Raw genomic sequence first — 14,577 nt, 5'->3', positions numbered from 1 at the left:
GTCTGTGACGGGGGTGACAGGGGACTGGAACAGATGGGAATCACAGGAGCCCACATCTTTGCAAGACCCTGAGAAGAAAGCCTGAGCCACTGCATGAGGGCCCTTCAGCCCAAAGTCCAAGCATAGCCATGGAAGCTATCACAGAAAGTGAGGTAGTGCTTGGCCCTTATCATTCTAAAGGATGTCAGATTGCAGTGGAGATCCTGACCACAGTTCCCTCTTGGCTTTCTTCTGCCCTGGGGTACCAAGTGAGTTGGAATCAAAGAGAATGGAAATGGAACTGAGGAAGAGAACAGTGATACGGGGGTATCTGACCTGAGCACAATACACACTGTTCTTGCCTTACACAATTACATATATATAAATTCATCATTCTGTCTAGTTAGCACAAACCAGCAGGAGGCTACATGGACTTAGAGATGTATAAAGTGTCCAAATATTCCATACTGACTCAGACTTCTCAAAACCTCCAGTTTTAACTTATTTTACTGATGTCAGATTATACTTTTACTTTACAGACTAATAATTTTTCTATCAGTACACAAACAATTACAATTACTTTCTCGGTTTCTGTAAGACACTGGACAAACTTAAACTTAGTTCATGGTAACTTATCTCCTAATAATTATCTCAGTTTAATACATGATCTCTTTTTTAATGATTTTTTTCCTTGAACCATTAATGATGTCTTAAAATAGCCTTCTGACTTGATGGGACTCATTTCTGAATTATCTTTCATTTTAGGGTACAAGGCTCTTTCTAAATTTCTGTTTCTACTGTCTAGAGAATGAAATCCAAGCCCGTAGTTATATTGTAATATGAAGATTTACAATTTTAACTCTAAATACCAGCTTAGTTTGTAGTATGCTCCTTTCTCCATTATAAAATCACCCACCGCTTCATCCATATTAAATTTTGCAGCTCCCTGGAGCGGTTAGATTTGTATACTTGTGTATTGCTGCTCAAATTTCTTATTCTGGATAAAATGTATTTCTCCAGCAAAAGAGTTTGTAACATGAATTGCACTTCTTTATGTACTTACTGGGGCTATAGTAAGTACAAAAAATAAATAAATGAATCACAAATATTTAATACACCCTCTCCTCTCTTTAATGCAATGTTTTATTTTGTAACTGAAGTATATATCTTGTTAATAACCTATACTAAAAGCCCTTAAAAGAAGTTTATAATTGTAAACTTCCCTGAATGTAAATAAATACAAATCACCAGACATGAAAACAAATTTCAACAGAAATTTTCTAGAAGAGAGATTTAAAATGTTCTACCTGCATGTCAGGACTTTTATCTAGGCTTCAGCTACAACTTATAATCAACAATAATCTGTGACTTTAAGACATTTTCTTTCTAGCCCAGATCAATACTCCATCTTTGAAATTCTGACTCAGGTCAAATACTTAATCCACTAGTCCAAATTGAGGTCTTGAAATCATAAATGTATGTGTGTTGTATGTGTTGTGTGTGTGTATGTACAGGTATGTATGCATGTATGTGAAAGCCAGCTTTATAATTTATTCCTGCTCTCTTGTAGTAAATCAAGCATCTTTAAGAATCCTATTTCATTATCCTTTCCTGTACCATGTGAATATACTGTATAAACAAGGCATAAAGTTTTACAAATAAAGCATGAGAATTTTCTAGTTCACATTTAGTTCATTTTCATCTAGTGCTAACCTCTTATTAGTGGCTGCCCATCTAATTGTGGCACAATGAAATTTATCTACACTGTCTATACCTGCATTATATTACCAAACATACATTGCCACATACATTGCCAATGGACCGATCAAGTATACCTTCACTCCACTCTCTTTAAAACTCTTCAACTATTCACACACTTTAACAAGAAAAAGGGCTATTATTGTACAAATGCACTATCCTAGTTGGAGTGTACAAGCTCTCTATCCTTACTTTTTTTTTTAATTGAAACCACACAGTGAGAGTCAACATAAACACAGGTTAAGATGGTTAGATCTGTTCCTCACACAAGTGAGGAAATTAAATAAAAACATTATGCCAACCACACCATGGCTGATTCATTGAGTGTTGGGGAGCAGGAGTTGCTTGGTGTGTGTGTGTGTGTGTGTGTGTATGTGTTTGTGTATGTGTGTGTGTGTGTGTGTGTGTGTGTGTGTGTGTGTGTGTTGCAGCAACTGAATGAATTTCCCACTAAGGACTAATTTTCATAGACAAATTGTATAGAGGAATAATGTGTTAATGGGTAAAACAGATATTTTCAGTTATATTCGGTTTCATTAATTCTCAGGTCTCAGGTTATCTTCTGAACTAAGTGATGCATATGTGAATTATCTTCCCTAAAATAGTTAATATAAATAAGTATTAGAAGTATCCATGAGTTTTACTGGCCATTAGGAATTCCTAGTGGGCCTGCCTCATGAGAATTCACAGGACAAAATTGAATTATGATTAACAAAGGGAACATGCACTAATGGAATGCCACTATGCAGAAAACTATAAACAATACCCAACAACAAGCAAAGTGCCTCTCAAAATCATATCAAACACTTATTGCACTTAATTTCACCTTCACGTTAGAAGCAGAAGTGATTGCTCCTTCTAAGATATAATTTGCTATCAATTCTACCTGTGTAATGTTAGGTTATTCTTACTGGCAAAATTCAATATGATGCAAAGAAATTATTCCAACCATTTCAATTACCATGGGCATATTAGTTCTTAGTCAAACTGTAACTAAATACATGACAGAAAAGGTACTTTTATCACCAAGATAAATGTTGCATAAATATGGCAATCTAGTTCTTGCAAAGCCCAGTTTAAATCTAGAAAGTACATATAAAAATTGTATCATTTGTGGGTTTTTTTGAAAGTGTATATTAATTACATTTCTCTCTTCCCTTTCCTCCCTCCAATCCCTTAAGTATAGCCCTGTTCACTCTCCAAATTCATGGCCTGTTCTTTTTCATCAATTATTATTGCAAGCATATAAGTGCTTGTATATACATATAAATTTCTTAATAAAACCTGGTGAGTACATATGTTTTGTATGTATGTTTTCAGGGTTGATTGTTTAGCTGTGAACTACCAACTGGAATTCTCTGCCTGGAGAGGACCACCTCTCCTGCTCCTGCTCTGTTTTCTTCAATTGCCTACAGTTTATTGTGTAGAGTTGAAGCCTTGTGGACTTTTTCATGTGTGTTTTCGTATCCTATTGTTCAGTTTATGGATATGCATTCTAGTTAGTGAGAGTTTACTGTCACAGTTGCTGATATTACTAGGAGACACAACCTCACAACAAAGTACCTAATCTTTTAGCTCTTAAAAGCTTTCCGCCCCCAATTCTGCAATATTTCTTTAGCCTTGGATGTGTGAGTTAAATATTTTATTCTTAGAAGATTAAAACCAATAAAACTTAACATAAATAATGAGAGAATATGACCTTAAATAGGTTCTTAGAATAGATTTCAAATACTATAGTAAAGCTTATAGCATTAAATGTATGATTAACAATATATAAATATCAAGAATGGCAATCAATCCAAAATTTTTAGATATACCTGTTACCATCTAAAACATACTTTATCAGTTTATTAAATAAGTTATTATGGTGATATACATCTCAGAGTTAGTGCTTGTTAGAATAATCATGTAACAAAAGGCCATAGACAGAACAAAAGCTTTTAAGTGTGAAGAATTTTTGTTTTAAAGGTTTGGAAACTATGCTGATATTTGCTGTTGTTTCCTCTTGATGTACTTAATATGTATGTATAAGTAGATTTCCATTTTGAAAGGATTTTATAAAGATAGGTATTTATGATGCCAGAAGAATAAGAACTTTAGTGTTGGACATTTATTTTATACTGCCAAGCAGCTACAAACACTAATGAAAGGATTGCATGAACACAGACCTACACTGCTAAATAAGGGAAAATTAGGTTCATCATGCTATGGGTATTTAATTCATCTAGTGCTAATTTCCAAATCCACTTTAAAATTTTGCTAATTTTGTTCCTTATTTCCATGAAACATTAAACATTTGTTTTATTTTTAAAAATCATTTCATATTTATTGTAGAATGATGCTGGGAGTATAAATATTTCTTTAACACTGAAATTGTTTTTAAATATTAAATATGTAAATAACAATCTATACAAATATACATGAGAAATATATGGAAAGTGAATATTTAAAGCGATATTTTAGATATTTGGATATCAAATAATATGAGAGTTAGTTAAAATTTGTAATGCAATTAAATAACATTTTTACAAATATAATTTCTACTTTTTAAAAAATCCTGGTTTGTACAAAGGACCATATTTTAGATTCTTGTTCACAGGCCATTGATTAGTATCAAGAATGTAACTGATTCATTGCAAAGAAGTTACTCCACACTGTGCTGGTTATGTCAAAAGAATTCATGAATTTGACCAATATTAGAAGAAAATGAGGTAATGAATAGAAATTTATCCTACAGTTACAAATTCTTTTTAATCCTTACTATTTCCATTGTAAATTCTTGAACTTTACCATCTATTTCTCCTCCAGCTAGCCACTAAAGTTTATGGGGTCAGAGTAGAAATATTATATATTATCAATCCCTGCCTGCTAAGCCTTATAATGTTAATGATAGGAAGTAATTAATTACAAATGTCATCATCATATCACTGCAATGGAAAATTATCCTGAATCCCTTTGTATATTTTAAAGAATTTTTTCAATCTGAGTTAGAAGACCATTTAGAAAAGCAGAAAAAAAATATTATAATATTAACTTTAGTTGAAATTTGAAGGAAATACATTTATACATGAATATTAATATTGGGCTGTTATGTATCTGCAAATAATCATGTACAAGTGAAAGAAATGTGACTGATTTATCCAAAGTCCACATGTCTACGTAGTTAAATATAAATGTCCTATGCCTTACATTCGATATTTAACACTCAGCTGAAAATTAAACAATTTAAAAGAAAATCCTAATATTTTTTTTTTTTTGCACTTTAGGTAGTTGTGAATTTTGAGATGTCTGTTCATCAGGACAAACCTATAGTTCACATTCTCTGACAGGAGACATGGATTATTAAAAGTCTCTGCCTCTGTCAATACAGAATATCACTGAAATGATACTTTCTAAATAATACATGTGACTTTCTGCTTTTTTCACCCACTTAGTGTCAATACTTCAGTTTCCTTGTCTGGTTTTCTTTTTTCTTTTTTTTTTTTTTAATTAGATATTTTCTTCATTTACATTTCAAATGCTATCCAGAAAGTTCCCTATACCCTCCCCCTGCCCTGCTCCACAACCCACCCACTACTGCTTCCTGGCCCTGGCATTCCCCTGTACTGGGGCATATGATCTTCACAAGACCAAGGGCCTCTCCTCCCAATGATGGCCCACTAGGCCATCCTCTGCTACATATGCAACTAGAGACACAGCTCTGGAGGGTACTGGTTAGTTCATATTGTTGTTCCTCCTATAGGGTTGCAGACCCCTTCAGCTCCTTGGGTGCTTTCTCTAGCTCCTCCATTGGGGGCCCTGTGTTCCATCCAATAGCTGACTGTGAGCATCCACTTCTGTATTTGTCAGGCACTGGCATAGCCTCACAAGAGACAGCTATATCAGGGTCCTGTCAGCAAAATCTTGCTGACATATGCAATAGTACCTGGGTTTGGTGGCTGTTTATAGGATGGATCCCCAGGTGGGGCAGTCTCTGGATGGTCCTTCCTTTCCTCTCAGCTCCAAACTTTGTTTCTGCAATTCCCCCCATGGGTATTTTGTTCCCCATCCTAAGGAGGATCAAAGTATCCAACCTCCTCCTCCTTCTCCTCCTCCTCCTGCTCCTCCTCCTCCTCCTCCCCCTCCTCCTCCCCCTCCTCCTTCTCCTCCTCCTGCTCCCCCTTCCTCGTCCTCCTCTTCTCCTCCTCTTCCTCCTCCTGCTCCTCCTGCTCCTCCTCCTGCTCCTCCTCCTCCTCCTCCTGCTCCTCTTTGAAACTGATTAAGTTTGTAAGTAGTACTTTATCAAAATGTAGGTTTGAAAGGTAATTTCACCTTGAAACTTGAAAATAAATTGGAAAGGAAACGATTATTCTTCCCAAATTAGGCTCTTGTATACTTACCTTGCTTTTTGAAACACTAAGAAAAATTAGTACTATCTACTCTTACATCTTTTCTGTGTAGCAATTATTATCTGTACTTTCTAAATCCTACAAGGTTATCACCTCTACCTCTCAAATCCTTGGCTCCTACTTTCATGTTCATTCTTTGCATGGGAATTTCCTGACTCCCTTTTTCATCTCTGTGAACATGACCTTAGAGTTTTAATGAATCTTGTAGATCTTAATCCTCATTGTATTTTATTAACCATTCGATTTGGTTACATCTCAAATGGTATCCCACTTCGCAGTTAACCCTCCTCCCACTCCCCATCCCACATCAGCCTTGCCCCTCACCTTTATGAGGGTGCTCCCCCACCCACACTCACTATACTGCCCTACCACTTGAGCATCCACAGGGATATCAAACCTTCCCGGAACCTTCCTATTGCAGTGAGGCAAGGTCATCCATTATTTCATATATATCTCGAGCCATGTAGCCATCCAGGTACACTCCGTGGTTGATGGTCTAGACTCTGGGAGAACTGGGGGTTCTTCTTAACTGTTTCCACATCATGACTCTCTGTCCACCACAATGTACAATCTCCAAAGACAATTCTATTCTATCTAGATCCTATATTGATTTTCCCTTGTATTATATTTTCCACATTCTTCTTACATTGCTCTCAGTCATCTCAATTCAAATAAATTTTTTAAATGGCATTTAATTTCCTTTTTATGATTGATGAAAACCAATCAGATGGTCATTTGTTTATCTCATGTCATCATAATTTTTCATCAGGTACTACAATTGACATAGCTTAAATCTCTCTAATGCTCTCTTTAAAATCTTTTTATTAGGTTGTATTTTTTGTGTATTTGGTAGGTTGCTTGGCTGAGTTGGTTTTGTTATTATTATTGTTGTTTTGTTTTTGTTTTGTTTTTTTGTTCGTTTTTCTCTTTGTTTTTGGATAGAGCCTCATGTAGCTCAGGCTAATTTCAGACTTGCAATGCCTTTGCCGAATACCTTGATTTCTTTGGTCCTTCTGTTTCTATCTTTAATTATAATTTAATTTAATTATAGTGGTGAACAGCCATGCCCAACTTCACTATTGATTTTTTCTACAGCTTGTTTCATTTGTCAACCAAACACATTGTCTTTACTATGAGATGTGTTTTAGAGTTTTGTTACCCAGTGGTTCTAATAATTTCTCTTTCTATGTTGCTTTACAAGGTATCCATATTTTAACCAAATTTAATCATTTGGCATTCTTTTACTTCATATACATATTATTATATGTACTTTGCTAATTAATCATCCCAACATCCACGTCTTTTCACATTGCTTTATTAAAATCACTGATAGAAGGGTTTAGACTATTTTTGAAGACTATTCATCCTAAGACACCACCCACCACACTAATTTTTACTGCTTCATACTTTCTCATTTACATTGTACTTATCTGTATAATGCCTCTAATCATGCCACTTTCTGGATTATACACTCATTGAGAAAAGAGCCATGAAGGGTATAATTGATTAAACAGGAGTCCTTTATAAATATTTGTTAACCTGTGTTACCTAAACTGAACTTCACCAGTAACTAAAATAATTTATTAAAATAACTCCTAAAAATATAATTGTTTTGTACTTTTTTAATAAATTAAGAAAAGAGATTGAGAACAATAAATATGAGGACCATTCCACCGCCTCAATAAAAACATGCCTGTAATGGGTAAGTGAGCACACAGAAATTGGGCAAGCACTTCTAAGACACCAAGGAAAATCCTACCATATTACTCTAGTTTTTTATCACATACTACAGAGGCTCTGAATAATTAAAGCGGTTTAAGAAGAGCTTGCCTTATCCCCAAGTAAGAATAATAAAAAGAAGAAAACTTGGTAAATGCTAGCAGTGAGTTTTACAGTAGAAAACTAATTAGACTCTCTTACCTTATAACTGAGATAACCAAGGAGTATTGTTTCAAATAGACTTATCAATGCCACTGAGACCTAAAAAGTAAATTGTGACCTATGAGAAAATGCAAGGTAAATAAGATATGCTTTCATTATGTGCTAGTAACTGTACACAAATATGTAAGAATTTGTACATATATATGTATATATATACAAATATAGATATGTTCATATGATACATATATGTATAAGTGATACATAGTACATAAACTTCAGTTTGTAGGTGAAGGGACACACATAGTATTTTACTGCCTTCTGTATTATAGTTATTTTTCATATACTCTTAATGAATAATTCTTACTCATTGTCCTAAGAATAAAAATGGGAGTCAAACATTCATACTGACTAAAGTGGGCAAGACACATAAAGATTAGGCTTACACCCATTTGCTTTTCTTAACAACATTATTGCTCAAATCAGTGTTTCCCTTCAGAAAATCAAAAACAACTTTCAAAATTAGTAGACTGAATCATTTTATTTCACCTAGCACAATATGTAATGCTAACGTCTGTGACTTTTCTAAGCATAGACCATTTCAGCAATGCAAGGTGTCGCAGGATTACATAACAACCATGACCAATTGTGATTTTATGGTTGGCAATGCTAGTTTTGTGTTATTTGAACAAACTCCATTCTCTATGTGCTCTACGGCATATAAAATCTCTATAGTTATTGTCAGAAAACATTGGAACAGAAAAATTCATAGAGAAATTCAGAAATTATTCATCAGTGACATGCTTTTTAATTAATTAAATGGGTTAATTACAGTGTTTTCCTTTTGTGATGCTGAGAAGTCGAATGCAATATCTCACACTTTCTTGGCAACTGCTCTACCACTGAACTACATCACACCTCCTTTAGTCCAGTTTTACTATGAAATTTCATTATGTGAAAGCACAATTTCAATAAATGATTTCATATAAAGAGTAAAATACTTGTCCAATTGAATTAAGAAATAGCAAAATTTATTGACAAGACAGCAAACAGTATAGGCTCTATCTGTCATATGGGCTCTAATTTAACTATTTAGTTTTGTCATTGTAGAAAGAGAAAACCTGGACCAATAAGAATAACCATGTTTGAATAAAACTTTATTCATACAAAGAAATGGAGATTAGAATAAAATATGCAAATACAAACAGGAAATGATTTAAATGTCAACTATATTTACTGCATAACTATGGATTAATCTACTTTATAATCAAAAAAAGAAATTTGCAAGTTTTACCTTTGTTTCTTACTATAATAAAACTTTAAAATTTAATTAAACATTAAATATTAACACAATCAAAGGAGATGAATGGCTATCAATCCCAGTAAAATCTATCCATGGATACATTCAACTTATCATTGTTATAATAGAAAGCTAGGAATATTTTGATTTTCTCCACAAATAATCTTATGATTATCTATGATATTTCAAATAGGATATCATTACATGATCTCTGGAAAATTCTAAAATTCTATTTTACATTCTACTCTGAATAGTGTTTAAGTAAAATAAAAGCAATTTTAAATTTAAATAAAATCAAATGTCTATACATGTTAATTTATTCCAGTTTTAGATAAAGAATGATATAGGGGTTACATGAGGCACCCCTATATCATTACTATAACTCAATGAACCTCTAATATTTAGGAAGGTATTTGCTACTAATTATTTCTATATTAATTGACATTGCAATAAAAGTCAATATAAACCATTGGTTCTCAACTTAATAATGCTGCACTTCTGTAATACAGTACATTATGTTGTAGTGATGCCCAACCATAAAATTATTTTCATTCCTTCTTCAAAACTGTACTTTTGTTACTGTTATGAATCATAATATAAATATTTTTTGGAGATAAAGGTTTGCCAAAGGGGTCAGGCCCCACAAGTTGAGAACCACTGAAGTAATTAAAGTCCATTAAACAAAAAAATGAAGTGTGCATATTACTTTTTATTTGTATATACAATCACATTGCATTTTCAAATCACTCACTACTGTAAATAATGTGGAAAGAACCAACATCCAATTTTAGAGTAATCAAACTTCAGATCCAGATATCACTGTACAACAAATAGAAGACAGATAATAAATCATAGTTTTTCCTGCAACCTCTGTGTCTTCTTTATGTTAGTAATTCTACTTTCTTTTTAATTTGCACTTTTAAGAAATATTAGAAAGTTAAAAATCACCTATAGACCACAAATATAAGGGAAAGTGACAGGATCTTACACAAACAATGCTGTTTACCAATTCGGATTAAAAACAAGAATTAAGGCTAGGCAACTGGAGGAACTAACACTGGCTATAATTCAGAGTTGTTTTCCCCTTGTATGAGTTTTCTTGAAATTCTGAGAACCTACAGCATATTTTCTTTCTTTCCTTTCACACAATCATCTGTGTAGTTTCTAAGTTTATACATTTATTATTTAGATTGTGGTAACATTCCTTTAGGGAAGAAGTGCCCACAATTGTGGCCCTTGGCTGCTCTTAAAGCAGATACATGAAACACGCAGTGTTAGGACACTGATTTGCTTGCTTTTTATGTTTTTTTGTTTTCTAACTTCCTATACTCTTAGAAGTCTAATCCAGATTACAAGGAAAGTCTCAAAAGGTAGACTGGAAAAACAAGAGGAAATAAGTCAAGACATTAGCCTAAGATGTGCATTAAGGTATAACATAAGGGAAACACAACTTGAACATCCACTGAACACTTCTCATTAGTGTTTCTTTGTAAAATATAAATGAATACTGAAATATAGGAATAAATAAACATGTACGTAACCTGTAAACCCCATAAAGGTAGACTTCGGTTAACCCAAAATATGTGAGACCTATGGAAAGAAAAATTAAAATTTTAGGATTTTTAAAAAAATATATGAAAAAATCCATTCGTTTAAAAAATTGATTATATTTGAAAGAATTAAAATAACAATTAGTATATAAAAGACAATGATATATAGAAACCAAAATGAGAAATAACAGAACAATATAATAGATTCAGCTTTTTTACTAATAATTATTTCCATTATATATAGACATCGTATTTTACCTTACATTTGTATCTTTGTTACTAGGAAATTAAAAAATAAAAAAAGCCTTTAGTTAGGAAGATATGGTAAGATAAGGAACATTACAAAATTTTTGATCCATTTTCCATTAAAAATTCATTAATGTCTCTTCTGCAAATATAAAGAGTATGTTATTTTTAAAAGTATTTATGTTTAGATCTCTCTATATCTGCCTATGTAATAGTTCACTTTAGTAATTCTATAAAACATTTAAATATATACTATTATGTATGATTATCTATTATGTCCTAATGTATAATAACTGTCTGTAAGATTCTTCTTTAAATGTTATTCTCCCTGATTTTACCATGTTTAAATTCTTCAATGACCACAATAGCAGAGTCACCATACCACTAATTATACATATACTTAATTGAACTGGAATTATTTATAAAAATAAAATCTAATTGAGAAAAGATGAAAATTGTTGCAAATCAATTTCTATGAAATAAAAACAACCCTTTAATAAAAATAAAACCAACATCCTGTGGTTATGAAAAGAAAGATGTCTCATAAAGCATTAAATGTATTTCTACATACTGGGATTTTCTTCTTATAGTATACAGAATAAGAGAATGCTTCCATTTTTGCTTACTTTAAAAACCTTGAAAGACTACAGAATGTCATTATGATGAACATTACTATATAAAGTTTACAATGCCACATCTATCTGGTTAAATAACATCTTCAAATACTCCAATCCAAACCTAGGATTTCTTCAAAGTCTGGTGTCCTTTAACTAGTGCAGATTCCAGGAAGTGGCTTGGAGTCTGTTGTGTTGGCTCCCAGACATCTGCTCCTCTGCATTTTTAAGCAGTTAATTCATTAGTCACTAATTCACTTCAACAGCATCACCCTTGCCTTCAAGTACATGTAGAATTCATAAGTATTAATCTTCACCACACTGACACCTTTATCTAAGATATAGGTTTTATTTTTATTTTTCACTTTGACCCTTTGAGATCTTATTAACTCTAAAAATCTTCAGAAATCAATTAATTTGACTCCTATATCTTTTTAAATTGCAATTACAGTAACCTTTTATTGCAATAAATCTTAGATCAGGTCCCTCTATCATTCATACCTTTTAATTATAACAACTAAAGCCCCTGATATGGAAGTCGTTGATATTTTTTATGTGTGACATAAGCCATTCTTACTCAGGTCCCTTTCAAATGTTTCTTTCCTCATCTCAGTATTCTCTTCAGAATCCTGATCAACCCTGTTAGTTCTCTTCGGCTTTGTCAAGTCTCACGTTGCCCTTGCTACTCAACACGACTGAAATTTCATATTTATTTAAAAACTTATTTAACACTTATTTCCCCCCAAATTATGACATAGATAACATCAAACACTATTCTGTTTTTACTCCCTATTATAAATGCAATACCTCGCTCAGTACACACAGTCTAGTCAGTCAGTATGAATGACAGATGGGGTCAGAAAAGACAAAGATAGAGCTGTGAGTTTACTATCCTTCCCCAAACATTCCTTCTGTGATTTTACTAACATGAGAAATAAGGTACAAACAAAAATATGAGAGAGAAAGGAAAATGTTAGTACTTTATCAGTATTTTTAAAAGATTAGTGTTGGGGTTTGAGTGACAGCTCAGAGGTTAAGAGCACTGGATGCTCCTGATGACCCTGTGGTAATTACAGCAACCACTTGGCAGCTCAGAACTGTCTGTGACTACAGTTACAGGAAATCTGATGTCTCTCTCAGCCTCTGAAGGAACCAAGCACATATGTAGTACACAAACATTCATATAGAAAAAACATCACAGAGAAACTAATAAGGTAAATTTAAGACAGAAATAACAAAATGTATCTCAATCATTTGGTAATAATAAAACAAACTGTTAAGATGAAGACTAAATTATTTTAAAATGTGATTGATAATTATCATATATATAAAAGACATAGTTATATCTATGAAGGGTTTTTTATTAGACTGTGATTTTACCTTGCCAAACCATGGAAAGAGACCATGGACTGTTTAAACTTAACAATTTTAAATTAACATAAGATTTAGAAGCGTTATATCCCATATATTTCATAACATAGATTTATAGATTCATGACAGAATCTATAAATCTTTAATATTGAAAGCAAAATTAATGTTTTTTATTTAATTTAAAATAAAATTCAATAAATATATAGAAATTTTTGTAAGATGCTAGTGGCAAAACTATGAAATATTTAAAAAATGGCTTTGTCATGAACAACAAGAGTAAGTTACAAACATACAAATTCCTAGATAAATCCCCACACAAAGGAGGGATGAAATCAGAAATTATATCTATACCACAGTGATAGACAAAGCTTCATGTCATTGACAGCAACAGCAGAAAGAAAAATCAATAAAAAATATATAAGTAACATTTACTATGTTATTATTTATAAAAGGAAATTAACTGGCATCTATCTGAAAGCCCAACAAGCGATCATCATCAAGATTACAAAGAAAATAACCATGACAGCTTTAATGAACGATGATTACTAATCACATTCATGGATATATGCCATATCTGTGTATCCAGGGAAAATCTGTATGAACTCAACATCAAATAGTAGATAACAATTTTACTATTTAGAACTATAACTAATTGAAACGAAACAAGAGAAAATGATAAAATGCAAATGCAAATAATTTATGCTTAATCCGACTTTGCAAATAGCTCAAGATCATGTATTAAACATTATTAACACAGAAGAAGAGCCATTTCAAACAGTGAAGAAAGAGAGACAATCCAATTAGGAAGTTAATGGCATATAGTACACCGACTTTCCCCAGCATCCTCATACATGAAGGAAAATAGATGCTCACAGTGCCATGACAACCTTGACATTTAAACAGAGTTTCATGGATGCCATATTCTGAAAGTATGTGTGATGCACAAATTAGAGTAACCAGGTCAATATGTTGAGCATAACCATAGCATAAATTACAAAGAAAAAACAGACAGACAAACAAACAAACAAAACTACTGAGCTACAAACAAAACTACAAAGCTACTGATCCATACAATCCTGTACTGTGCACTATCTAAACAAGGCCATTGAATTGAAAAATCATCCAAACCACAACACATAAGAGAAAGTAAATACTTGGTATAGTATAGCAGTGCCCACATTGCTAATGTATACACAATTTAGCACCAATCAGAATATATAGAAGCATACCAGATTCTAGCCTAAATGCTAGAAATGATTTTCAGAGACATAACTTGGAAAAAGTTAGAAATAAGAGCCCTAATTCCAAGTAAGACAAGCAATAATGAAGCATGACAATGATGAACCCAAAGAATTGTCCAAAGGTTTTCATTGTGCTGGCTGTGAGAGTGTCCTTCACTGTGGTCATTCTCCCTTCCTCCCCAAGTCGTGCAGGGTAGAATACAAAAGACCACTCCAACCAGACACTCTACCCAGTCCTGACAAAGTCTGAGA

At 32.8% G+C, this 14,577-nt stretch overlaps 1 protein-coding gene across 6 annotated transcripts in view; it reads right to left on the bottom strand.

Annotated features, from left to right (window-relative positions):
• Kcnt2 (potassium sodium-activated channel subfamily T member 2) overlaps positions 1-14,577 on the bottom strand; it is a 381,807-nt gene that overhangs the window by 251,562 nt on the left and 115,668 nt on the right. For all 6 annotated transcript variants that reach the window (XM_029477039.2, XM_029477031.2, XM_029477035.2 and 3 more), the window contains exons 4-5: positions 10,845-10,893; positions 8,046-8,105 (exon numbers count right to left, since the gene is read on the bottom strand). In XM_029477039.2, coding sequence (XP_029332899.1) covers positions 8,046-8,105; positions 10,845-10,893 — 109 coding nt within the window. The remainder of the gene's footprint in view (positions 1-8,045; positions 8,106-10,844; positions 10,894-14,577) is intronic.

This window comes from Mus caroli, unplaced genomic scaffold, assembly GCF_978045245.1.
Source record: "Mus caroli unplaced genomic scaffold, Mus_caroli_1 scaffold_1, whole genome shotgun sequence".
Lineage (NCBI taxonomy): Eukaryota > Metazoa > Chordata > Mammalia > Rodentia > Muridae > Mus > Mus caroli.
Note: the sequence above shows the minus strand (reverse complement) of the source record. Positions and strands in the feature narration are given on the sequence as shown.